Source organism: Colobus angolensis, unplaced genomic scaffold (genome assembly GCF_000951035.1).
Source record: "Colobus angolensis palliatus isolate OR3802 unplaced genomic scaffold, Cang.pa_1.0 Scaffold116, whole genome shotgun sequence".
NCBI classification, from domain to species: Eukaryota; Metazoa; Chordata; class Mammalia; order Primates; family Cercopithecidae; genus Colobus; species Colobus angolensis.
In genome coordinates, this window is record NW_012112697.1 from 5,067,280 (window position 1) to 5,093,898 (window position 26,619).

General features: G+C 41.5%; 1 protein-coding gene across 1 annotated transcript in view; it reads left to right on the top strand.

Moving 5' to 3' along the window:
• HYDIN (HYDIN, axonemal central pair apparatus protein) overlaps positions 1 to 26,619 on the top strand; it is a 434,530-nt gene that overhangs the window by 189,210 nt on the left and 218,701 nt on the right. Inside the window, exons 20-23 of the mRNA XM_011962106.1 lie at positions 12,764 to 13,002; positions 16,567 to 16,840; positions 18,967 to 19,110; positions 24,096 to 24,239. Of these exons, the coding sequence (XP_011817496.1) occupies positions 12,764 to 13,002; positions 16,567 to 16,840; positions 18,967 to 19,110; positions 24,096 to 24,239 (801 nt within the window). The remainder of the gene's footprint in view (positions 1 to 12,763; positions 13,003 to 16,566; positions 16,841 to 18,966; positions 19,111 to 24,095; positions 24,240 to 26,619) is intronic.

A 26,619-nucleotide genomic window follows, 5' to 3' on the forward strand; every position in this document is an offset into this window, starting at 1 on the left:
TTTCTTTCTTTCTTTCTTTCTTTCTTTCTTTCTTTCTTTCTTTCTTTCTTTCTTTCTTTCTTTCTTTCTTTCTTTCTTTCTTTCTTTCCTCTTTCTTTTTCTTTCCTTTCTAGATGAGATCTCACTATGTTGCCCAGGCTGGTCTTGAGCTCCTGGGCTCAAGTGATCCTCCCACCTTGGCTTCCCAAAGTGCTGGGATTACAGGCATGAGCACTGCACCCAGCCTTAGTGCTTTACTCTTAAACATAAGTACTTAACCAGGCTCCACCAGGAAAGCCTGTAATGCAGAAGAAAGAAACCAAAAACATAAAAATGAGAACTTGGAGAAAACAAATACAATGCAAGAAGAAGAAAGTTTAAAATAAAACAAAATGATAATTAAAAATCTCAGGAAAGTAAAGATGACTTTGTATCCATGAACAAGAGCAGAGTGATATTTTTTAAAAGAACAAAAACAAAAGTATGCTTATAGATACTAAAAATATAAGCCAGATACTTAAAATTTGATAGAATATCTGGAAAATAAAATTGAGGAATAATCAGAAAGTAGAAAAAGAAGAAAAAGATTAGAGAAGGAAGAGAAAATTAGACAGTTTTTTCAGGAGTTCTAAGACCCAATATGTGCTGCAAAAAAAGAACAGATTCTTAAATGCAGATGAAAAAGTTACCCAAGAAATAATTGAAGGAGTGTTTTTAGAACAGAGGAAAGGAATTTACGGAGAAGGTTCATCAAATATGCTGCCTGGTGGATGGAAACAGGCCCATGTCAAGGCACACCGTAACTAAGTTCCAGAACACTGGACACAAAGAGAAGGCTGCAGGAACTTCCAGATTAAAGAAAAAAAATCATGCTCAAAACCAAAAAATATATGAACCGAGTGGCATCAGACTTCTTGACAGAAACACTAGAGAAAAAAAAATTACTTTCTGAAGGAAAATAAATCCTAATCTTAAATTCATCATCTAGCCAAAAGACTAAGAAAATCTGGGGAGGAAATACATTTCAGATATAAAAAATCTCAAAAAATTTACATTCCACATACCTTTTGTCAGGAGGCCACTGAAGAGTGCTGCACCACAGTTAGGAACGCGTGGATTCAGCAAACAGGGGCTCAGACACAGGAGAGAATGCCGAGGGATGCACAGGATGATGCTGCCTGCCGGTCCTGGGACGCCAGCCACATCGCAGGCCCAGAGGGCAGCCTGCCCAGATGGGAGTTGGAGAACAGGCAGCTCCAGGAGAGATTTGTCTCCAAGAAGATGGAGCCTGTGTAGAAGATGTTTCTGAAAGTACTGAGCGGCAATTTGCCTCTTTGGTTGAGGGGATGAGTTTGTGATGAATGTGATGTCCATGATAGATACATGAAAACCACATGAAAACAATTCCTGGAAACATGAACGTCGTATAAGAAAGGAAACATCATCATAGGCCATTTTTTTTATAGCTCAGCTGAGTTTAGTATTTGCATACTCATGATGGTACAAATGCAAATATCTATCTCACCAAAAAATAAATGTTAACTATATTGGGATGATGAAGAGAAGAAAGTGAAAGAGAGAGAAAGAGAGACACGGAGAGAGGGCGAGAAAAAAGCTGTTAATATTTACCATGGGGAGAAATAAATGAATACTGTGCAAACTGAAAACTTAAGAAGTAGCAGTAGGATTCTTAGCAATATAGAGGCAAATCCATACAGCAAAGGCTAAAAGAACTGACAGTGGTTGACTGTGTTAATGGTCAAGGATTTGCACCATGGGGAAGATGGGAGAGTGGAGTCCAAGGACTGCTGCTTTTCACAATATGCCTTTTCCAGAACCTTTTGAAATTGTGTGTATGTATACCTTTGATACAAATTTTAAAAATTTAAATCACAGTGCAGAACAGTCTGTAGAGTATTGTACCATTTACATAAGGAAAAACATGTATGCAAATATTGATCATAAAGTGTATCTGGAAAGATCCTCAGAAAACTCTTAACAATGGCTACCTCTGGGGATGGTAACTAGTGACCATGCACCGGCAGAAGAGAGACTCTTCACCCTTTAAATCCATTTGAATATTACACTGTCTACATGTATTATTTATTTTTTTAAAAGCTTCTAAGAAACAAACTGGGAATGAGACTGCAGCAAGAGAGCAAAGTTAAAATTAAATGAGCTCTAAAAAGAGTGACCATATCCTTTTAATATGAGTTATTTATATGTCCTTGTTACACAAGTAACATTATAGAACAAATAGAAGTTAAAGATAACAAAAAAAAAATCACTCGTCATCCCATCATGCAAATAACCACTATTAAATTTTTGGTGTGTATCTTCTGAATTTTTTACGGTATGTGTGGTGTGTCTGTATTCCTACTCCCTCCCATGGGATAATACTATTATGTTACCAGCTATTTTCACTCAACAGTATATTGTAGTCACCTAATATGAATTATTAAGGAATATTCGTCTACAGATCATTTTTACTGGCTAATTTTATTGCATCATTTGACTCTACCACAGTTGATTTAACTAATCCCCTACTGATAGATTGTTTCCAGTTTTTTACTACTATAAGCAATGCTTGTGTCTCAATTTTGCTGCCATCTGTAACTGTTTTCATTGACTAAATTTCTAGAAATGCAGTTGCTGGGTCAAATGACATGTGTGTAACTAAGTCTTGATACATATTGTGAATTCTCTCCCAGAGAATTTGTACAATTTATATCCTACCCCCAGCACTGTTTAAAAATTTCACTCCTAGATTCTTGCTAACATTTTTGTGGATTTTTTTGGCCAAGTCTAACAGATGAAAACATATTTTATTGTTATTTAAGTTTGTGTTTATTTGACTTACTGGTGAGGCTGGACACCTTCCATATATTTACTGACCAACAAATAAATACTACTTTTGAGCCCTTTTCCTATGCCTGGTACTAAGGGGAGAGATAGAGGGTAAATAGAATGGTTTCCTTCTTCAAAGAGTTTATAATCTCATAAAAGAAACAAATATACAAACAGTACGGCTGGGTTATAATGTGAAGCACAGAGGAGGAAGTGATTCATTCTCCTATCAAACTGAAGTTTTTCATGGGTCGGAACATTTGAGTGAAGACTTGAAGGCCGAGGAGAAGAAAAACAGAGAGATGGGGATACGCTTTCTGAGAGCAGCATATTTAAATGCAGATGACGCATCGAACACTTGGGAAAGGTAAATGACCTGGTGTCCTGGAAACTAAGCCTAGAAAATGCAGTGGGGCCCTCTGACGAAGATTTGGGAGTAGATCCTCCAGGCCAGAAGCTCCTCTGGTACCCCAGTCTGGATTGTGGGCCGCCGTGTTTGCAGAGAGTCTAGGTGACTTCTCAAACGGCAGTGACAGCCTGCCTCCTACCAAGATTCACACAAAATGATGGATTCCCCAGATATAAAAAGTGAGTCCACATATGGATCAAACAGAAAAAAGTGGGGTCCGTGAATTCTGGAACTTGTATGTAAAGTTGTGGCGGGGGGAGTGTGTGTACGTGCATTTTTTGATGACGGGGTTCCATGGCTTTGTCAAAGAGGATAAAAAGACTCATTACCTCTCATCTAGACATTGGAGAGCCACGCAGAATCCCCAGCAGGAGAGCAGCAGGATCAGATCACTGAAAGATAAACCTGTTGAAGCAGGATATTTCCCTGACCCCTTCACGGGACTCGCAAAGGGAGTGTCTCCTTTACTCAGCCCTCTGCTCTCAACACCTTGCGGGAGGGAACGTGCGAATGAGGTGGGAACTGGAGTGCGTGAGTGCAGAAACCAGCCAACCACGTCGGCACCAGCAAGATCAAACTCTACTCACTTGGACCCGCTGCGCCCCACCCCTCACAGGTGGGAGTGCGCAGGAGAGTGGGTGCAGGAGCCAGAGTGAGCACTCCTGGGTGTCAGCAGGAGCAAACTACATGCAAGCCCTGTGGCAGCATCTTGGGGGTGGGAGGTCGGGTGGGGGGCTGGGGGGTAGTGCCTGAAATCCCTGAAGCCCCAGAGGGTGTGTTACAGTGCTGTTTTAGTTCTGCTGTCTGCTGTGGACACGTTAGGTGTCTGTGCCAACCAGGGCAAAGGGCCAGCATGACAGCCTTTTGTATCTGCACTCAGGGATCCCGAGCTCTTGTCCTGCAGCCAGGAAAAATGAGGCCACATGAACAAATTTAAGGATGGTAAATGTGGGAGATTTAATTGCCGATGAAAGTGGCTGTCAGGGGGAGAGGGAGCTGAAAAGGAGATGAGGCAGGTAGGTGATCTTCCCCTGAAGTCCAGCCATCTGCAGCCGGATTCTTCTCCAGAGTTATTCCATCAAGCTGTCCTCTCTGTAATCCCCAACATGCAGCTGCTTCTCCTCTCTGCCAGCTGAGTCTGGAGTCTTTATAGGCACAGGCTGGGGCATGGGGTGGGGCGGTGGGTGGTTAAGGGAAAGGCAACATTCAACTGGGAAAACAGGGATATAAGTTCTCACTTTGGGCCATGGGTTCAGGCTTTTCAGCTGAAAGGTAGAGTTTCACCAGGGACCCACCCTTTTCTACCTAGAATTCCTCTGCCCCCAGTCCCTATCACTGTCAGTCATGTAGACTGGGGAGGGTGCCAGCAGGAAGAAGAACTGAATGGGAAGTTTGGAAAATAACGTTAGTAGCAATCACCACTGACTGAGCATGTAATCTATGATAGACGAGGTGCTAGATGCTTAGCACCCTTTTATTTTATCTTCAAGTTAACATTTAACATAAAAGGAAACCAAAACCTAGATTTTAAAATTAGTGCAAGGTCACTTGGCTATGAATGGCACAGTCCGTAGTTGACTACCAGGTCATGAGACTCTCAAGCCCACACTTCTGATTGTGACCTTAAATTGCCTCCCGTGTAAAGCTTTACACCATTTCTTCTGCATCTCATCTCCTAATTTTCAGTTAACTCTCTTAAGCAGCAAAATGACTCACTTCAGGGAAAAGAACTGTTATGACAAGAGACCCCATTTAGAAGACAAAAAGGAGAAAGGGACTGTAATCCCACCACTTCAGGAGGTTGAGACAGGCAGTTCACTTGAGGTCAGGAGTTAGAGACCAGCCTGGCCAACATGATGAAACACCATCCCTACAAAAAAATATATAAAAATAAGCCAGGCATGGTGGCACATGCCTGTAATCCCAGCTACTCAGGAGGCTGAGGCAGGAGAATTGCTTGGACCCAGGAGGCAGAGGTTGCAGTGAGCCAAGATCGTGCCACTGCACTCTAGCTTGGGTAACAGAATGAGTGAGACTTCATCTCAGAAGAATTTTTTTTTAAAAAAAAAAGGCCGGCCGTACGCGGTGGCTCAAGCCTGTAATCCCAGCACTTTGGGAGGCCGAGACGGGTGGATCACGAGGTCAGGAGATCGAGACCATCCTGGCTAACACAGTGAAACCCCGTCTCTACTAAAAAATACAAAAAACTAGCCGGGCGAGGTGGCGGGCGCCTGTAGTCCCAGCTACTCGGGAGGCTGAGGCAGGAGAATGGCGTGAACCCAGGAGGCGGAGCTTGCAGTGAGCTGAGATCCAGCCACTGCACTCCAGCCTGGGCGACAGAGCGAGACTCCGTCTCAAAAAAAAAAAAAAAAAAAAAGAAAGGCCTTGGTGACCCTTCATTGTTCTTGTTCCACAAAGTATTGGTCATCTGCTGAGATAATAGTGTAACTCCAAAGAAATTCCTCACTCTGCACATTGCTTCCTATTGTTATTTGCTCTCTTTATTTCAAGGAAGGAGATTCTTGCAGATTTCAATTGGCAAATGAGTTATTTGGAAGAAAAGCGCACAGTTCTATTTTCTTCAGGCTTCCTAGTTATTAGCACTACAGAAAGCAAGTCTGTGTGAGCACAGCCACACTCCCGGTGATTGTCGAGGTGACATATGCAAACAATGGTATTCACTTCTCCCTTTTGTGGCAAATATTAAACACACAATAAGGAAACCTATAAAAGCTCTGGCTGCTTTACCTTGGGAGCTGAGCACTGCATAAGTGTGCTGCTGCCCTATTGTCAAATAAAAAGCGAATGTTGTCTTTAGATATATGAAACCTCAGAGGGGAGGGCTTAACACTCATCACCGGTGGTCACAGAATTCTGAATTGCAAAAGATCATAAATTTTCCGTCTTTCGCACAGTCATATTCCCTGCAGGCACACACATACCTCCTGTACATGTTGTTTACGAGCTGCTCAAACGACTCTGGCTTTCTAGCCCCAGATTACAGAAAAAGCAAAGGCAGGTATGGCTGACATTTTCATGGAAAGCTTAGGAAGGCTAATTTTTTTTATCATCCTCGGAACAAATAGATGGAACCCTGTATTAGGTTTCTCTTGCTGGGTAGCAAATTACCACAAACACAGCAGCTTAAGGCAATACTAATTTAGGATCTCAGTTTCCGTGGGTAAGGGGTCCAGCCATGGTCAGGCTGGATTCTCTCCTTAGGATCTCAAGAGGCTGAGATCAAGGTTAGCCAAGCTTCATTCCTTTTGGATGTCTTGGTGAGGAAAAGATCCACTACTGGGCCCCCCAGGTCATTGGCGGAACTTTTTTCCTTGCAATTGAATGACTGAGTCCCTCAGTTTTTTTGGTGGCCCTCAGGGACTGCTCTCAGCCACTTTGGAGTTCCCTGCCATGTGGCCCCTCCCTTAGGCCCTCTGTGCTTGGAATCTTTTCACCAGGAAGAGTATAGTCTGGTTAAGTCACGACCACTGAGGATAATCTCCCTATCTTAAAGTCAACTGATGCCGGGCGTGGTGGCTCATGCCTGTAATCCCAGCACTTTGGGAGGCCGAGACAGGGGGATCATAAGGTCAGGAGATGAAGACCATCCTGGCTAACACGGTGAAACCCTGTCTCTACTAAAAATACAAAAAATTAGCTGGCCGTGGTGGTGGGCGCCTGTAGTCCCAGCTACTCGGGAGGCCGAGGCAGGAGAATGGCGTGAACCCAGGAGGCGGAGGTTGCAGTGAGCCAAGATCGCACCACTGCACTCCAGCCTGGGCGACAGAGTGAGACTCCATCTCAGGAAAAAAAAAAAAAAAAGGTCAGCTGATTTGGGACCTTACCTACATGTGCTAAATCCTTCACAGCAACACCTGGATTTCTGTTTGACTAAGTAACTGAGGGAAGATAATCGTGCTCCAAGAGGTGGAGATCCTGGAGGCCAGCTTAGAATTCTGCCTATCACAGCCCCACAGCCTCTCCTTTTCTGGCAAGAGTCTTGTATGTTAAATGCTTCCTTAGCATCCATCTTTGTTTTCTGTTTTGTTATTTTTTTTATTTTTATTTTTATTTTTTAGCAAATACTATTGAACTCATAATTGTATGTCACGTGGGGCATTTCAGATTTGGGGAAAATAATGACAATAGTTTTCATTCTTGAGGACTTGCTTTGTGCCCAACACTGTGCTGAGATTTTACCTGCACTTTCACTCATCCATCCCCACAGCTCTATACGGAAGGTACAGTCAATATCCTGAGCTACAGATGAGAAACCTGAGACCAGGCATACATGGTTAGGAGACATCCCCAAAGTTCCACATCTGGAAAGCAGCAGAGGAGGGACTCAAATCTGCATCCCTTTGCTTCAGCGCCCTCCCTCCCACCCTATTTCCGTCAGCTACTATTTTGCCCTATTGTGGTTCTGAAAGAGTTACGAAATACCCTCCACAGCTGTGATGATTATCATTCGTCCTTTCCTTTTTTAGTCAAATTTTCCATTTAATAACAGAAAATGTCGCGCTGACCAAGCCCTCCCTAAAAGCAAAGGATAGCCCTAAAAGTCAACCACCAGAGAGACACAAGGATGATAGAGTAGTTTTGAGGCTGACTCATGTAAGGTAAGAGCAGTCCAGTGCCTTAGCATCTGGCATTTTAATGTGTCTTGGTCTTGGATTCTATGATATATTTTCCTGTCTGGTTTTATGCCAAGCATTGATTAATAAACTTCATCAGAAAACTCACCAATTCAGCCCTGAAGAACAACTTCAGGTCTTTCCAGAAGAGCCAACCTATGTCAGCAGGAAACAGAAGAGAAATGGTACACATCCATTGAAAACTAATGTCCCCTGACTTGAAAGACCACTTACGCTGATGACACTCTCACTTTATCGTGAGCAGAAGTTTGGCCTATGCTACCAGCTAGAGGAGGAAAACAAATTATTTGTATAGGAAAGATGACATTGATGATACTCTCTCTCTGCAAAGCATTTTGCTTTTTGATGAAAAGACAAAAATGGCATTATCTCACAGGGTGAGATGTCAAACATAAATGGCATTATGTTTTCATTGTAAGCTGAGTCACATAAATGAGCACAGCTATGTAGGATGCTAACAGGCCACCAATTTGGGAAGAAGGGTCAACACAGTGAGATCTTCTTGCCCAGAACTTTCTTAGTTTCTCTCTAGCTGCCCCTCCATTTGTCCTAAAAGCAGATGGATGTGAACTCTAACCCTGCAGTTCCCATAGGAGCTGAAAGACAATTCCCATAGGATCTGTGTTCTGATGGAGTAAGCTCTTCACCTTTCAAAATATGAGATCTGGGAGAGTTGGGGGAAGATCTGAGGATGTGGCAGTAAAGTGAACCAACAAGGAAACTTTGGCAAACAGCAGCTAGCAGCTCAACACACTCATCTTTCTTTACTCTAGACCCAGGGCTAGACTACATTTCCCAGCCTCCATTGGGGTTAGGTTGCATTGACTCAGTTCTTGCCAGTGGAATTGAACAGAAGTGATGTGCACCACTTCCAGGCATGGTGCGTAAAATCCTAGCACACAACCCTCCTTTCTCTTTCTTCTCTTACTGGCCAGATGGATGTCAATATGGATCTCTTAGAAACCAAGAGTTAAATATGTCGGAATCTGTTTAGCAGACACCCTTGAAAGACTAAATGGAACAGAAGCCCATCCTCACACCTGTCACCAATTGGAATTCACTTGGGCCGGAAATAAGCTTCTGTTGTATAAAGCCATTGAGCATCAGGGGTCTTTCTGTTACAACAGCTACCACAAACTTATCTATAATAATAACCTAGAATTTCAGAACAGCAGGTAGGGAAAACAGTTCTAAGAAAGGAGAAGGTCTGGTTACTCAAGCATGAGAAATCTATTTCCATCTATTGCTTTGATTGTGTATGCCAACTGAAAATGATAAAAAAGATTCCTATCTACTGTAATATAAATTCAAGATGAAATGAAACTACCTTGATCCATTTTAAAATGTCTACAGAAAATTGAATTTGCACTTACAGCTCTTTTAGAACACATTTTTATGTCATTTTCTGTGATTAATGTGTTAGAGGATTTTAGTGTTGTCACTTTGAGGCTGTTAAAATGTTTCTTTTGATAAATTAGGAAGATGCATCAGAAATTATTTCTTTGAACCTAAGTATGGATAGAACACTGTAACATTCAATCCTTATAGCTTCTCTTGGCAATAATAATTGAGCTACAGTCCTGAAAATTAAATGTATAAGGATTATTACCTTTTACTAATATTTTAATACAAAATTATAAACAAATACAGATTAATGCTTTGGAGGGACAGAGACTTTGTTTACTGTTTTCTGATTGTTTTCGTACTCTGCTAGAACCAAGTTACTGTAAGTAGGAAAGTTATCGAGAAAATTCTGAAAAATAGATGAGTCTTTCAAGATTCATCATTTTTTTCATGCGCATCCTTTGAATACAGACAATGATCATACAAACATCTCCATCCAGGTCATACTTTATCTAGTGTGGTATTTAATGTTTAATTGTTTTTTTTTTTTTCTGTTTCTACGTCGCTTTGGGATTTTCCATATTTGAAGATTTATGAGTAATAATAGGACTCTTGACTTAGTTATATCTATAGTTTCCATTAATGCCAAAATTAAAATTTCCTCATTATCATTCATCTACATCCTCATTTATATACAATTTAAAATCTTGAAAAACGTTCTTCTTTCCTTTATTTAATTCATTTAAATTTTAAAATGCAATTTCCTTATTTCCCAAGTAGATTTTCAAACCAGGAAGAAATGTAACTAGCCTTTCTGCTCTGTCTTACATTTGTCCTCAATTATAAATTGGGAAATTGACATTTTGCTTTAAATATTAGATTTTCCTTATTTAAGTACCTGTGAGCCTATTCCTAAGAGAGTGACCATCGGGCCCACTGACCGAATCTATTTTTTTAATCTGCAGTGGCGCCAGACCAGGATTTTGGTGACATTCCAAGGCACTGTCACCCTGTGAGATTCTGCCTGGATGAAATCTCTAACTCTTGCCTGCAATCTGCAATGTACACTTATGTCACTTACAGAGATCATCAGTGTAACTCTGACCTAAGTTTTTCAGGAGGTTTCCAGTCCATGGTACCTAAGCCCCCACAGAGCTACATGTGTTTTTACATTTCTCCTTTTTTTACCTTTTTCTAGAAGAGGTATATCATAGAATTAAGTGAAAGAAGGATAATCTTAGACTGGAATGTCCTCTAGAGTCCCGCTCAAATAGTAAAATTTGCATTTGTTTTCAAATCCATTGTTTTCTACTGAATGCATTACTTTGGAGGGCTTCTTCTGCGGTACCAAACTCAGGGAGCTTCACGAAGCTTGCTGGGAGATTCACAAGGAAGATTCATGAAGGAATAATCAAACTCTTTTCTGATGAACTGGAGAGTGTGGCTTTTCCTCTCAGTTATTATCCTGGAAGCATCTAAATACTCTCCACATCTCTTCTTTTGCAGCTTTTTCTCAGTGCATATTGGTAATAACTAAATATTTTCTATAAAGATTAATCCACATAAGTACTTCTGAGTAATGTCTTTCCCAAAATAAAACAGGACTTTCATAATTGATCTAAATGATAAGCAATCAAAATGGGGAAAGGATTTATTTTAAGTTCTGGGGTACATGTTCAGGGTGTGCAGGTTTGTTACATAGGTAAACGTGTGCCATGATAGTTTGCTGCACCTATCAACCCACCATCTAAATATTAAACCCAGCATGCATTAGCTATTTTTCCTGATGCTCTCCACCCCCCTGCCTCCCGACCCCTGACAGGCCCTGGTGTGTGATGTTCCCCTCCCTGTGTCCGTGTGTTCTCATTGTTCAGCTCCCACTTCTGAGTGAGAACACGTAGTGTTTGGTTTTATGTTCCTGTGTTTGTTTGCTGGGGATAATGGCTTCCAGCTCCATCCATGTCCCTGCAAAGGACATGACCTCATTCAAAAGGATGTTTTTTATTTGATGCTCTTTATTAACTTTGAGATAGTTTTTTATATAGGCAGTTAAACAAATTAGAATTTTAGTAATAATAATAATATAGTGCCATATAATTAGGAATCACACCACCTGATAATTAAGCCCAATTTCACATTTGGAGGGAAAAGAAAATGTGTGTGGTACATTTGTCAGACATTCAAAGGGTTTCAACATCCTTTGCTCTTGTTCTTTAGATTCCCCTGAAGCACTTTCACTCTGGCCTCCTTCTGAATTCCATTTTTGTTGTTGAAATACTGGTCTCACTAGTGTCATTGCTGTCAGCTCCTCAGGGTGTTTATGTATTTCCCACAACACCTGGACCTGAGAGCCATTGAATATGTATTTGTTATATTTACTTGAAAAGTCCAAAAACAATTTGCTCATTAAATTTGTAGAAGACTTGGAGGGGCTAGGAGGAGGGGTCCCTAATTATTAGTAGTAGTAGCTAATAAGTTGAGTGTCATAGTCAGAATTATAAAAGTTCTCAAAAGATGAAAACCTTGTAAAACTAGAAAATACCAACACCTGAATTCAAGAATACAGAAATCAAAATTAAGGAGAGAATAGATGTGTTTAATAGCATATTACACATCACTGAAGAGAGAGCTAGTGAACTGGAAGAGAGCTCAAAAGAAAGCATCAAAAATGAATCACAGAAAACAACAAACAGAAAATGCAGATGAGACTCAGAAACAGAGATAGGCTGAGATATACAAACACTACAGTGTTACAGTTGCCTACAGTGTTCAGTACAGTAACATGCTATACAGGTTTTCAGCGTAGGAGCAACAGGTTATACCATGTCGCCTAGGTGTGTAGTAGGCTCCACTATCTCACTCTACAATGTTCACACAGCAACGAAATCACCTAATGACACATTTCTCAGAATGTGTCTCTGTCGTTAAGCAACACATGACTGTATTTCAAAATAAGTTTGCAATTTTGCCTAATGAGATTCTGATGAGGCTAATTATTAATTATTATAAATTAGTAGAAATCCAGATGACTTCTTATATTGTATTTATTAATGAAATTGGTTCATCCTCACTATAACACTAGAAATTTTGCATTTGAAAAACGTTTCTTTTAAAAATTTCAAACTCCAAAAAAAAAAACAAAAACAAAGGAAAAATAAATAAGAATAAAAAATAAAAATTTCAAACTCCATAAAGAATATTGTGCCTTCTTTGGTGTCTCAGAATCTGGAGATTATAGCAGATAATAATTATAAGCTTGTTGGAGAATTGGGCTGTTACCTTGAGAAAGAGATGTAAAAATCTTCACAGAGCATTCAAAAGTAAAATCATAGGTTTGCTCTTCAGAATCAGATTGCTTTTTGAAAAAAGAAAAACCAACAAACATCCAGCTGCTTTAATTCAAAAAATAATATTTGTCTCTGATGTTGAATTCCACAGTGCCACCCATTTGAAGTGTAGAGGGCTTTGACATCTATAGAATGAAAAGCCAAGAATATCTTCCCTGTGAACTTGTACTCTTGTGTTGCAGGCACACAAAAAATCCCTTTGGACGATTGAACCCAATGAAGGCACGGTTCCTCCAGAAGCTGATATTCAACTGGCACTGACCGCCAACCTGAATGACATACTGACATTCAAAGACTGTGTCATTTTGGACATTGAAAATAGCAGTACCTATCGGATTCCTGTTCAGGCTTCCGGAATTGGTTCTACTATTGTTTCAGATAAGCCCTTTGCTCCAGAACTCAATTTGGGCACACATTTTAGGTAAGGAAATACCATGGACCAATTTTTGTAGATGTCGCATATGTTGCATGTGCTGAGCATCACCTCTACTTTAGAAAATTATTTTAAGTAATTAAAACTAGCCACCTCAGTCCCTCTCCTTTCCCATCCTCACTCTTCTGCCTCCTGATGGGTATGTCAGCAACAGGAAGACATTTTCTAGCCATAACTTGGTTGCATTCTCTAATCTGTGTCCCTTTACATGCAAGAAGAATATGGTTTGTAGGAAATGCATTCTTCTCTCAAACTGGCTACTCTGATTAATGTAGATTCTCAACCATAATTTCTTCTCTTTAATTCTAATACACTGTTAATCCCTCTCCATAAATATAGAAAATACAGATACAGCTTAGTGGTAACCTAAGCAAAACATACCTAGGAAGGTAAAAATTTACTGCAAGTGTATTTTATCAAGTATTGCAGAGCCAGTAGCTTTTTCAAAGCTTAAGTCCTCTACTTGACTCCCCACCATAGCACCAACAACTGAGATGGTTTCCATTGGCTTTGCCTGATTACCCAGGAAAAGCTAGAGGGTCTAAATATTTAAATAAGATGTGGTACAGTATAGACACCACTGAGCAGAACAATCTAAATGTGGATATAAAAATCAGATTTGGGCCGGGCACAGTGGCCCAAGCCTATACTCCTAGCACTTTGGGAGGCCAAGGCGGGAGGATCACTTGAGCTCAGGAATTCAAGACTAGCCTGGAAAACATGGGGAAACCCCATCTCTACAAAAATACAAAAAAATTCTGGGCGTGGTGGCGGGTGCATGTAGTCCCAGCTACTCAGGAGGTTAAGGTGGGAGAATCACTTGAGCCCAGGAGGCAGAGGTTGCAGTGAGCCAAGGTGGCACCACTGCACTCCAGCCTGGGTGACAGAATGAGACCCTGTCTTTAAAAAAAAAAAAAAGAAAAGAAAAGAAAAAAAAAACACACACTTATACATATACACACACACATATATATGTGTACACACACACATACATAGATATATATGAGGAGATATATATATTTATAGGGCTGGGAGCAATGGCTTATGCCTATGATCCCAGCACTTTATACTTGGGAGGCTGAGGTGGGAGGATTGCTTGAGCCCAGGAATTAGAGACCAGCCCAGGCAACATAGGGAGACCCCCTACATCTCTACAAAATAAAAAAAATTAGCCTCGCATGATGGCACATGCCTGTTGTCCTACCTACTTGACGGGCTGAGGTGAGAGGATTGCTTGTACCTGGGAGGTTGAGGCTACAGTGAACTAGGATCACACAACTGCAACTCCAGCATGGGCAACAGAGCAAGACCCCATCTGAAATTAAATATATATATATATATATGAGGTTTGAGTGTTAAGTGTAGAGGGTACGTGTGGGGATTTATTCTTGATTCCTCAGGAAAGTCATGTAGCTATCACTAGTTGGCTCCTGGGGGCCATTTGAATTTGAACTTACCTGTTGCAGTACTGTGAACAGATCTCAGAAGGGTATTCCCCCTGCCTTCTGGGCTCACAGGCTCTGAAATCAAGTTATATATGCTGTGCTTGGAGATGTGACTGACTTTAATCAGTTAGGTGCTTTCCCCAAAATCCTTCCCTCTGCTCCATCTACAAAATATGGGACTTGATTGAAAATGCCGTAAACTAGTAGAAAATTAAGTAAAAAGCAAGTCACATGGTTGAATTGCATGCTTTTAGACAAGTATCCAATTATATTTTTTGAGTCAGCTAAATGTAAGAATCCTCCTCTCTGCCTGTCTGTTGGCTGTAAGCTAGGGTAGTTTGTCATTGCATACCAGTGCTTCTAGTTTCAAATTTCTTTTTGTGCACTCAAATATAATTGTAGAAAACAATACATGGCAAACCAGACCTAATTACATGTTCTTTTAAATCTACAAATAGTGTCAAGTAGCCTTCGAAGGGTATTCTGGCACATGGAATTGGAGGGTTAGCTAACAGTTTTCTATGAATATAAAAGCAAACTGTAGCTTTTAGTTGCTAATTTGACCTCTGCCTAAACTTTTTTACATAAAATCACTGTGCCCGCAGTCTCCAGAATAATTGCCAAAAGCATTGCTGAGTAAACTACACCCCTCTGCCTGCTTTTGTCAATAAAGTTTCATTGGAACACAGCCATGCCCATTTTGTAACGTATTGTCTATGACTGCTTTCACACTACAAGGGAAAGTTGAGTAGCTGTTACAGAGACTATGTGGCCCAAAAAGCCTAAAATATTTGTTATTTAGTCCTTTAAAGAAAAAGTTTGCCAACCTCTGGTCTAAAGAAATAGCCATATGCCGCCGCTTCTAATTGCATATTTTTAGACAACTCCCTTAGGTTTTCAGAACTTCCATTTCTTGATCTATAAAATGGTAGTACATATACTTACCATGACTGGATTGCTGTAATGATTGAATGATATACTGTGAATAAGTAACAGACATCCTGCCTAGTAATCAGTATGTGTTTTTTATAAACAGTATATGTTGTTTAAAATTTCCCCCAAAAGCCTACTGTTAGCCGTAAACTACCAAGTAAAGTAACTCCCTTGAGCGTGCCCCGTGGACACAGATTCACAATGTATTTAGATAGAAATGGTTATACCTGACAACTAGCAAATATTCCTTCTGATTATTTATTTGATGGTTCAACTTACCAGGCATGATGTCATTTCCTAAGGAGGAATAGGTGGGATGAAATGTCAAAGCCTAATAAAATTTAAAAATTAAAAAACAGTCCTGAGATGAGTTTTTCCCTAAGAATAAATTTTAAAGTAAGCCTGTGGGGGGAAAAAAATCCCAAACAAACAAAAACACATTTGAACCATATCCAAGATCTTAGAAATCCCAGTTTTTTTTAGCAAATAGCCAAGCAATCAGAACGTTCTTAGTAAATATTTGTGGAATATATGAATGCATGATGAACAAATGAATACATGAAATTGCAATATATTTAAAGCACATTAGGTGCTTTAAAGATAGGTGACCAATCGCGGTGGTGTTCTGGCCCATTGCAGTCTCCCTGGCCTTTGTTAAAGCTTAGAGGATATGCATGGTTTTTCTTCAAAGCTTCCTTCAAATTGAGCCCATCATTACGGGACATTCCACTCAGTCAGTAGTAATTTTCTCAGCACAGCTTGAAACCTGCTTCTCCTCCAGTAGGTATTTTGCTTTCCTTTCACTCCCCAGAGCTATTTCTCTAAATAGAATTGCTTTTCACGTGAACTGAATGTGTCCTGCAGTGTGTGGGGCCTACTGGGGAAGATTGACGGGGGGTGGAGATTTTCCACAGCCCCTTACATGGTGATGCTGACTCTGGGACCAAACCCAGGTCTGTGATTCCACACCTGTTGGCCCCCTGAGTAGATACTACCTTGTCCCATCACTGTCAGTTCCTAGTGGCATTGTGACTTAGTCTTCCTACGTTAAAAAAAAGTCTTATATTGTGGCTCACTGTTTGAAATCCTTTCGGAAGAGTAAATCCCAAGGGTGTAGAGCTGAACAGAACATACCTAAATGGAATCCCCTCAACACCTGCCTCTTCTTTTTCAGCCTAGATACCCATTATTACCACTTTAAGTTGATCAACAAGGGACGTCGGGTCCAACAGTTGTTCTGGATGAATGACAGCTTCCAACCCCAGGCCAAGCTGAGTAAGAAGGGCCGGGTTAAGAAGGGACATGCTCATATCCGGCCCCAGCCCAGTGGCTCTCAGGAGCCCAGGGATCCACAGAGCCCCGTGTTTCATCTTCACCCCGCCAGCATGGAGCTGTACCCAGGCCAGACAATCGATATGATACTCGAAGGCTATTCTGCTACTCCCAGGGTAAGGGGACAGCACATTTGGAAGCTATTGTTTTTTCCTAATTAAATCTCTACTGTATCTATTTCTTAGGAAAGTCCCTTGGCATTTATCTGAGGAAGGATATGGTTTCTCAAGGATTGTGTACAGTCCTGAGTTACCGTGGTAGCATCTGTTGCTTTTGGGGTGCAGCTCTGCTCAGTCGTCGATTTGTTTCTATAGCTACTGTGAACCCAATCTTGAGGGAGGTTCTCATGCCCAGGATCCACAGTGACAAGCCAGCAAGTCTCTGGTAGAAAAACATCCAGTTTTTAGCCAAAGCAGATTCTCCTATTAACACTTAGCAGGATTAATTTAATATTCATTCAAAAAGGGTGTTTATATCGACACTCTGGGCTGCCTCTCCTATTCAGGTATTGGGACATCCCTGTTCCTTTCTTTCCAGACTGACTACAACTCACATTTCAAAACATCTTCTTTTTATGCATTAATAAAAGAACCACATTTATCTTCAGCAACTCTGATTCCCTGCTTTCATTTACATGATCTCCATACATTCTACGTAAAACATTTCAGTAGATCCAAATCATGTGTCTGTTTATCCCGATTCTCTCACAGAGTGTGGAAATCGTTAAAAAACTAAAGGAAAGGCTTTCAAAGTCACTTAAGAGTCTCTCCCTCCCCACAAAATGCAGACCTTGTAGATGAGAAATGATGCTTGCTTAAGATCCTGCTTGTGTCGCCAAATTTGGAGGTAATACTGACTTTTCCCCACGTGAAATAGGAAGCAAAAAGAACTTTTTCTCCCAGTAGACACAGCTGGAAAGCTAGTCCCTTGCTTAGCTTCTCTAAGGTCACAGATTCCACTTTATTTCTTCATAGAGCATTTTCAGGTAAAATGCATCCTCAATTCCAAAAAAAGGGGGTTATCTCTCATTGTGAAAAAGGTAATGTGTTCCTTCTCTCTGTTATTCAGATGATCAGCCAACTTTTATTGTGTGTATACCATGTGACAAATACTGTGCTAAGCACTGAGGATGCAAAGATGAATAGAACACAGGCCGTTATCTCAAGACACTGACAGCTGTTGGAAGAGCATATTTATAATGTGGTTATCAAGAGTTGTCCATACTTTTGAAGGCATTAATTCTGAGCTGCTGGGGGACTAAACTCAGCTTAAGCTTTACTAAAAGCTTTCCTGAATGTTCTTCTAAATCATGCTACATAAATAAGAAGAGACTGGAATGCATTAACATCCCTAACCTGGGCACTCTTCAACATAACCTATTCATGCTACAAATTCACTTTTGATCTTTCTGCTTTATAAAAATCTAGGCTTTTTGAGTCCAAAGAAATATTAATTCCTAATGCATGATTTTTAAATGTTTAAGTATAAAAGGCCAAAATTTGGCCGGGCGCGGTGGCTCACGCCTGTAATCCTAGCACTTTGGGAGGCCAAGCTGGGTGGGTCACCTGAGGTTGGGAGTTCGAGACCAGCCTGACCAACATGGAGAAACCCCGTGTCTACTAAAAATACAAAACTAGCCGGGCATGGTGGCACATGCCTTTAATCCCAGCTACCTGGGAGGCTGAGGCAGTAGAATCACTTGAACTGGGGGCAGAGGTTGCAGTGAGCTGAGATTGCACCATTGCACTCCAGCCAGGGCAACAAGAGCAAAACTCCATCTAAAAACAAAAAATAAATAAATAAATAAAAAGGCAAAAATTTTCCAACTACAGTTTTCAATAGTTTAATAAGAAATCATATAACTACCATTGAACTATAAGCCCCAGGAAAGATTTTATCTGTCTCGTTCATCAGTATTTTGTACTCCCAGCACCCAACACAGCTCCTCATGCATAGAAGATCATAATATAACTATACATATGTATATAGAACTGAATGTAAGTCAACTGCCTCAGGGCAGTCAGAAATAAATACAGAATCCATCAAAGCCATGTTTAACTAACAAAAACATAATCATGTGACAAAGAGAAGCCCCTGAAGCGTGCTATTCAGAAAAGTGTGCTCTGCCTTGTGTCCCCAAGCAGGTAGTGGGAAATCCATTTTCTCTCAGTGGGTAAATAAGTATTCTGAGTAAGTATTAAGTTATAGTTGTTCCCCAAATGCTGGCTTATCTCATTGGCAGATAGTTAAAGAGAAGCTGGTGTGCCACGCCATCATCGGGGCACAGAAAGGGAAGAGCTTGTTGATGGCTGTGAACATCACCTGTGAGTTCGTTGCGCCTCTCATCCAGCTCTCCACCAAGCAGCTTATCTACCGACTGGAGAAGGTCAGTGGCATGTGCTGGCGAGGGCTGGGTGCTCCGACTGGGGTCAGCGTGTTTACATTTTCATTTCGAAAGCTAAATTAACGGGCATCCTTTTCCACGCATTGCTCAGCCCGTGTTTCTTAAGCTTCAGAGGCCAGTACACATTCAACTAAAAATTTTGAATCTAAACCTACAATCCCTTGACATGTAAGTTGCTGTGGAAATTCTATTTCCATCATTCCTGATGTCTAAGACCTAAGGGAAGTGGTATTCCAGTGCACTGAATATGCAGTTTAGTCAATCATCTTACTTTAACCAAGTAAAATAAACTCGAGGCAGAGGAAGGATTGGAGTAGAATTATCGATAATTATAATTATCGGTAAGAATACCTACCACTGATTGATTAGTATGTGCTAGACATGGAGCCATGTTCGTTACATACATTTACCCAGTAGTCCCTCACAGCAACCGTATGCTGCAGATTCTGTTATCATTCCCATGATGCACACGAGGAAACTGAGATACAGGTTAAGCTGGAGAATAATCAGCTTAAAGTATTAGATTCACATTCTTTAACTTAAATGGCTCTACATAAGGGCAGACAGTATATGCCAGAGTCAGGGGACAAGGGAGAGAAGGTAGTGGCTGCTGCTCAGGGCAGGGGGTCAGGATAGTGAAGAGGTGGGGTGGAGGAGATATCACAATAGGCTTGACCTGCCCCTAGACATGCTTCCATCCAGAATTAATTACCATTCAAGACATGTAAGGAATGTCTGTTCTGAGTTGGGGATTGAGCTGGTACTGGAAATCTAGTGAACCAGACAGACATAACCAAAGCTAAGCTGGTTGACTTTAAACAAATTATTAAAATGTAATTGTTGAAGTCACCATTATAAACATTGCTATGAGGAAGAGGTGCAAGGTGCTGGGAGGGCATGTACTGGGAGACATGATCTTGTTCGTCCATGTGGTCATGGATGGATTTCTTGAGCAAGTGCCTCAAGTTGAGACTCAAAGTAAAAATAGAAGCTAGTCTGGTGACAAGGGATGGGGAGAAAATTGCAGGCAGAGGGAATAGCTCACGCAAAGGGCTCAAGTTAGGAAAGGCCACCTTGGACAGAGAATGTGCCAAGGATGGCAAAAGTCCATCTGGCGATGTGCAGCCTGCCTGGGAGGCATCATCTGAACTTTGGGTTTTGTTCCGGATAGCCATTGGAGGGCTTCCAGGAAGGGAGTGACATGGTCGGATTGATTCACTGAAACCATCATGCTGGCCGCTGAGTGGAATGTTTATTAAGGCCTCTCATGTGCCAGGCACAGTGTTGGGGGCTAGAGATACAACAGTGAGAATAGTCCTCCCTGATAAATGTCACAGCCTGCTGAGAAGACCAAGCATTAAGTCACGGCCCCACAGCGTGATCTTTGCTGTCACACAAAAGCACTGGGTATGGCAGTGCCTACCCAGTCATGAGGAATCAACTGGGCTTCCTTTCATTACCTGGAGGTTTGCAGAAGAATGTTCAAGACCATTTATTTTGGTAGTGGATTCCATCATATTTTGTTCATTAAAACAAATTAGTATATATTGATTATCACCATGGAAAAGGTGTTCTGCTAGGAGATGAAAAAAGGAGCCTGTGATCCAGTAGGAGAGGTGTGAGGTAAAAGTTCAATTCAAATCAACAAGTAACTTTTGAGCAGGTGCATCAGTCACCTACAATATATAAGGCAGAAAAGACACAGCAGAGACCATGGCTTATCATTCTCAGGAAACTTAGACTGGAACAGAAAACCAAACACTGCGTGTTCTCACTCATAAGTGAGAGTTGAACAGTGAGAATACGTGGATATGGGGAGGGGAACATCACACACTGGGGCCTGTCGTGGGGTCGGGGGCAAGGGGAGGGAGAGCATTGGGACAAATACCTAATGTATGTGGGGCTTAAAACCTAGATGACAGGTTGATAGATGCAGCAAACCACCATGGCACATGTATACCCATATAATAAAATAAAATAAAAGTAAAGTAAAGTAAAATAAAATAAAATAGCTTAACAGATGAGTGGGGAAGGTGGACGTTGTTAGTTTAGCTTCCTGTCACTAAAACCCAAGCTAAACATGAAGCCAACAAGCTCCATGAGACATGTAAAAGGAAAATACGACAAGAATTCCTGCTACAGTTATTAAGCTTTATTGCTTCATTTTAAATTCTTCATTTTTAAGTAATCAGGAAAGATGTTTATTGGCAACAGCTGCACTGAAGTTGGTGGCATTATATTTTCCCTGAATGCTGTTATTGGGAGAAAACTCAGTGAATATTTATTGAATTGCTATTCTGGGCAAGATGTTGTAATATATGTTAAATATGCAGCCTAGTTTCTTATTAGATTTCTCTAAGCCCATAAACACTCATAAAAATGTGTGGGTAGTGCTCTTTTTCTTCTCTTTATATACTTATGCCTTTTGCGGGGGTGGGGGTGGGCATGTTTTCATTTAAATGTCTATTGTTTGAATTTATTACTAGATTAAAATATACACATATTTTGAATATGGTGGTAACTTCTTATTGAATTAAAAAGTGAATTGAGCTACAGTTCCCTGCTTGAGAAGTTTGAAATCTGTCCTACTACTTACTGTATTTTTCATTTTCATTTCCTGCTCACATTTAATCCCCATCAGGGACAATGAAGAAATGCAACTTCATTACCCAGCATGTGCAAGAGACTTGTTAGGTCTCAGTATTCAGATTTAATTGTATAACATCCAATTATCTGTTCTGTCTCCCTGTTTTCAGCTCAAGGCAGTGCATCTGATTTGGTACATTAGAATATAATTATACCAACCCTGTCTATGGGAAGAATTTTTCTATAGCTGTTTCCTCAGATTTGGTCTACTTTATAACTATCATACCATTCATAAGCCATGGAGATGAAACCACATCTCTGTGGGATCAAAAAGGTCAATTGAAACTAGCAGCCACTTTTCTTCATGAAGTTCCAGCAGCACATTATGTCTGCTGATATTTGGGGAGACGAACAACTCAAAGAGAAGGGGTCATTTTAAAATAGAATGGCCTCTCTGTGCTTGACTCCTTCTCATCAGTAGCCTCTAAATGGCCTCTTGCCAAAACCAACCAAGTGTGGCTTCTGCACTTCAAAGCCATCTGCAGTGACACAGCAGCCTTCAGGGAAGGTCACTGGGTGGACAGTTCTCCATGCAGCCTTTGTAGGGCTCAGAGTACTGCTTCATCCCTCCCTATACTGTAGTATACAAACCGCAGAGGCAAGGTGAGTCCAGTTCCGTGCTACCCCATATTAGAGGGAGGGAAACAAAGGCTGGCGTCTCATGGTAAATGCCAGACCTAACCCCTAAAAGTCACCTGGGAGTGCACAGGGAGACTCATGGAGTACAACCAAGGCATGAGGCTCGAGCCAAGGGACACTGGTCACCCGAGCTCACCCAGGAACCACAGTGGAAGGAAGAGACTGTGCTAGGCATAGAACTGGAAGACAGAGTCATATCAAAGTAGAAAATTAGAAGGGTTTAACTGACATTGGCACAAAGAGAAAAAGCAAATGAAAACAAGAAGGCCTAGGAAAGACAGGCTAGAGTTGTCAGAAGACCCAGGGGATGATTGGAGGGAGGTTCTTTTTGGAGGCCAGAGATTGAGGCTCCTGGTCACCCCCTGATGATACTAAAGAGCCCCCTTTCTAGGAAATACAAGAAATAATGTGGGCCCCAACATCAGAATGAGAAAAATCCAGTCTAGCCAGAAACTCTCAACTCGAAATGCATTTTCGATGCCTTCTTGAGTTGAAAAATTAAATCTGGGCTGGGCATGGTAGCTCACACCTGCGCTTTGGGAGGCTGAGGCGGGTGGATCATGAGGTCAAGAGATCGAGACCATCCTGGCCAACACAGTGAAACACCATCTCTACAAAAAAATACAATAATTAGCTGGGCATGGTGGCACGTGTCTATAATCCCAGCTACTCGGGAGGCTGAGGCAAGAGAATCGCTTGAACTCAGGAGGCAGAGGTTGCAGTGAGCCGAGATCACACCACTGCACTCCAGCCTGGGCGACAGAGCAAGACTCTGTCTCAAAAAAAAAAAAAAAAGAAAAATTTAATCTAACATATCTAACAGAGTAAAAAGATGCTTCTAAATCAACTATTATCAGGAAAAGTTTGTAGGAAATAGGTCTGAGCTTTTGTCAGTATAACAGGATATTTGCAAATTGGGTGTTTTAAGCCTGGAAAAATATTATACAAGGGAAGCATGTTTTATTAATTATAATGATAGCTATATTTATGCATAAGATATAACTAACTTTTTAGACTTTGTCTTATGACACAGTGGAAGCCCCTATAATAATAGTTCTATCCAGAAGCCTGGCTTCTGGAGCTTTTCTCAATTAGGCACCAAGGGGGTAAAAAAATCTAATCTGTGTTGTCTGGGTTATGTAGGTCCACTTTTCAGTCGTTCACCGTACATCATTCCACATGATTTATCTTTTTTTTTTCCTTGAGACTGAGTCCCACTCTATTGCCCAGGCTGGAGTGCAGTGGTGTGATCTCGGCTCAGTGCAACCTCCACCTCCTGGGTTGAAGTGATCCTCGTGCCTCAGCCTCCGAGTAGCTGGGATTACAGATGCCCACCACGATGACTGGCTCATTTTTGTATTTTTAGTAGAGACAGGGTTTCACCACGTTGGCCAGGCTGGTCTCGAGCTCCTGACCTCAAGTAATCCACCGGCCTTGGCCTCCCAAAGTACTGGGATTACAGGCGTAAGCCACTGTGCCCGGCCTCCACATGATTAAAGTTCTACAAGGGAGAAAAATGTATGTATACATCTACATATATATGTATATATATACACACACAGAGAAAGAAAAAGAGAGAAAGATCAATAAATTTGTTCTAAACAATTAACCTGAGACTTGTTGCTAAAAGCTTACTGTATTTACCATAAGTTGATTTGTTTCATCTTTTTCTGTTTTTGCAGAAACCTAACAGTACCCTGAAACCTGATTACCAGCCCTTGGCCATAAAAAACATTTCCACCCTGCCCGTGAATTTGTTGCTGTCAACATCTGGACCCTTCTTTATATGTGAGACTGATAAATCCCTGCTGCCGGCAACTCCTGAGGTACCTTAATAGGGGGCTGTTCTGGCAAGCTGTTGGAGGTGGGGCGGGGTGTGATAAAGGAAGAGAAGAGTAACGATACGCCACCCAACTTCAGCTCAGAAAGATGGAAAGGATCCAGGAAGCAAACAGGGAAGACTACAGAAAATTTTAAATGAGTGGTAAATCCATTCCAATATCAATCTGTAGAAACACTGCCATTCATGGTGAGAGCTTCAGCTCATTATAATCACCCTTCTCTCCTGCCCATTCCAATGAAGCCAATCCACAGAAAGCAGTAATTTCCTACTGATGATAGTAAAGATCTTTTCATTCTCCTCCCTCGAGTCCAACCAAATCTCCATGCTGAAGAAAATGAGAAAATAGCCAAGTCCAGTCCCCAGACCAGTGAGCCCACCTCCGGATGCTGAGAAGTCTGAGTGGGGCTGAGGGAGGAGGCTGAGGGCTCACCCCAGCCACCAGTCTGCAATGGGATTCAGTGTTCTCTAAACAACCGTTCAAGATTGTCCCTGTGATCCTTTGCCAGGTGTGAGGACACCAATGGGAAAGTCAGGTCCATGGGCCAGTGACACTGTAGGAGAGGAGGATTGAAGGAGAAACCAGTCCCCACATGCCATTTTGCTCAGCCTCCCTCTCTAGGTAAACAGCTAATGAAGATGGGGTATGAAGGGGCGGGGGCAGGCAGCAATCATGAGATCTCAGAAGAGGGAGCCTGAGACTTAAGGAGATTTACTGTGAGCCACACTCAGGGAGATGGATCTTTGGGGAGAGCAGGGACAGGGTACTTGGTGACAGGGTGTCCCAACAGTACCCAACTGGAGGCTGTGGGCTGTGCCCCACCCCTCCACCACAGATGTTTTGAATGAATAGGTCTCATTACGAAACCAGCTAAGATCTTTGAATGGAGAAAGAAAAAGAGGAAATGATTATAAGCAAGAGGCAGATGAAAACAAACTGCAAGGAGATGCACCCAAGGAAGAAGACCAGAAGCACAAATATGTGTTCCCTACAGTCTCACACAAATTACAGATAACATGGCCTGTCCTTAGAGCCCAAGGAGAAGATGCAGGTATTGAAAGAGGAGATGCAGAGTGAACTCACAGAGCACAGGAGAACAAATGGGTGGGAAAAGGAAGATTCAGACATGCGCACCTTTCTCGGTCTGGGTGGTAGACAAGACCCACTCGTATCCCTTCGGAGATCTTTTTTTTTTTTTGAGACGGGGTCTCACTCTGTTGCCTAGGCTGGAGTACAGTGGCACAATGTCAGCTCGCTGCAGCTTCAACTTCCTAGCTCAAGCGATCCTCCCACCTCAGCCTCCTGAGTAGCTGAGACCATAGGTGCCCACCACTGTGCCCGGCTACTTTTTTAATTTGTAGAGAGGAAGTCTTGTTATGTTGCCCAGGCTGGTCTTGTTGAACTCCTGGGCTCAAGTAATCCTCCCACCTCAGCCTCCCAAAGTGCAGGGATTACAGGCGTGAGCCACTGTGCCCAGCCCCTTCTGAGATCGTACTAGGATAAACATAGAAATTTCAAAAGAGAAGGAAGCCAGAGCAATAATATAAAGGGGGAGGAGGATGGGCATCACCAAATAATGAGAGATTGAAGCCAACTTCTGGAAGATAGAATGAGGTTGGGAGCGGGTTGAAAAGAAGACACAAAAAATCTGCGTCCCAGAAAACGTTCAAATGAAGTCATAAAAGATGAAGGAGTTGTTTTGCCCAGTGGTCTGGAGTAGCTCCAGGATCACAGGCAACAATTATGAGAAGAGGGCAACAATTATAGGGATTCTGTGTGTACCAGGCCCCATTCAGGAAGCATGGACAGCTGGCTTTTATCTTAAGAAAAAAAAAATAGTGCTCTTCTCCAAAGAAATTGGTTAAAATGTCTGGGGAAATCTAGCGCTTCTAATGTTGCCAGTATTGACACCCTAGAATAAGCCCTCCTCACTCCACATTCGGATATCTGGGTGTGTCCACAGCTTGATGGCCACCTCTCTGCCTAAGGAAATTATTTCCAAGACAAACCCTGCTATGAGAATTGAGAAACAGTGGCCTCTGAGTTGGTGGAATGACACGGTGGGTCAGGAACTACTGTTTTTTATAATAACTCCTATAGTACAGTTTCACTTTATATCATTTGCACGTATAATTTTAATAAAACCACACACATAATTTAAAAAATAAAGAGCTTCTTCAAACCAACAAGAAAAATACTAACAATCAAACAGAAAAACAGACAAAAGAAAAGAGCAGGGGTTGACAAAAGGGAAAATAAAATAGCTTTTAAACGTGAAAATATGCTCAACTTTATTCACATGAATGAAAATACAAACTAAAATGACCATGAAATACATTTTTTAACCTATCAGACTGGCAAAGAG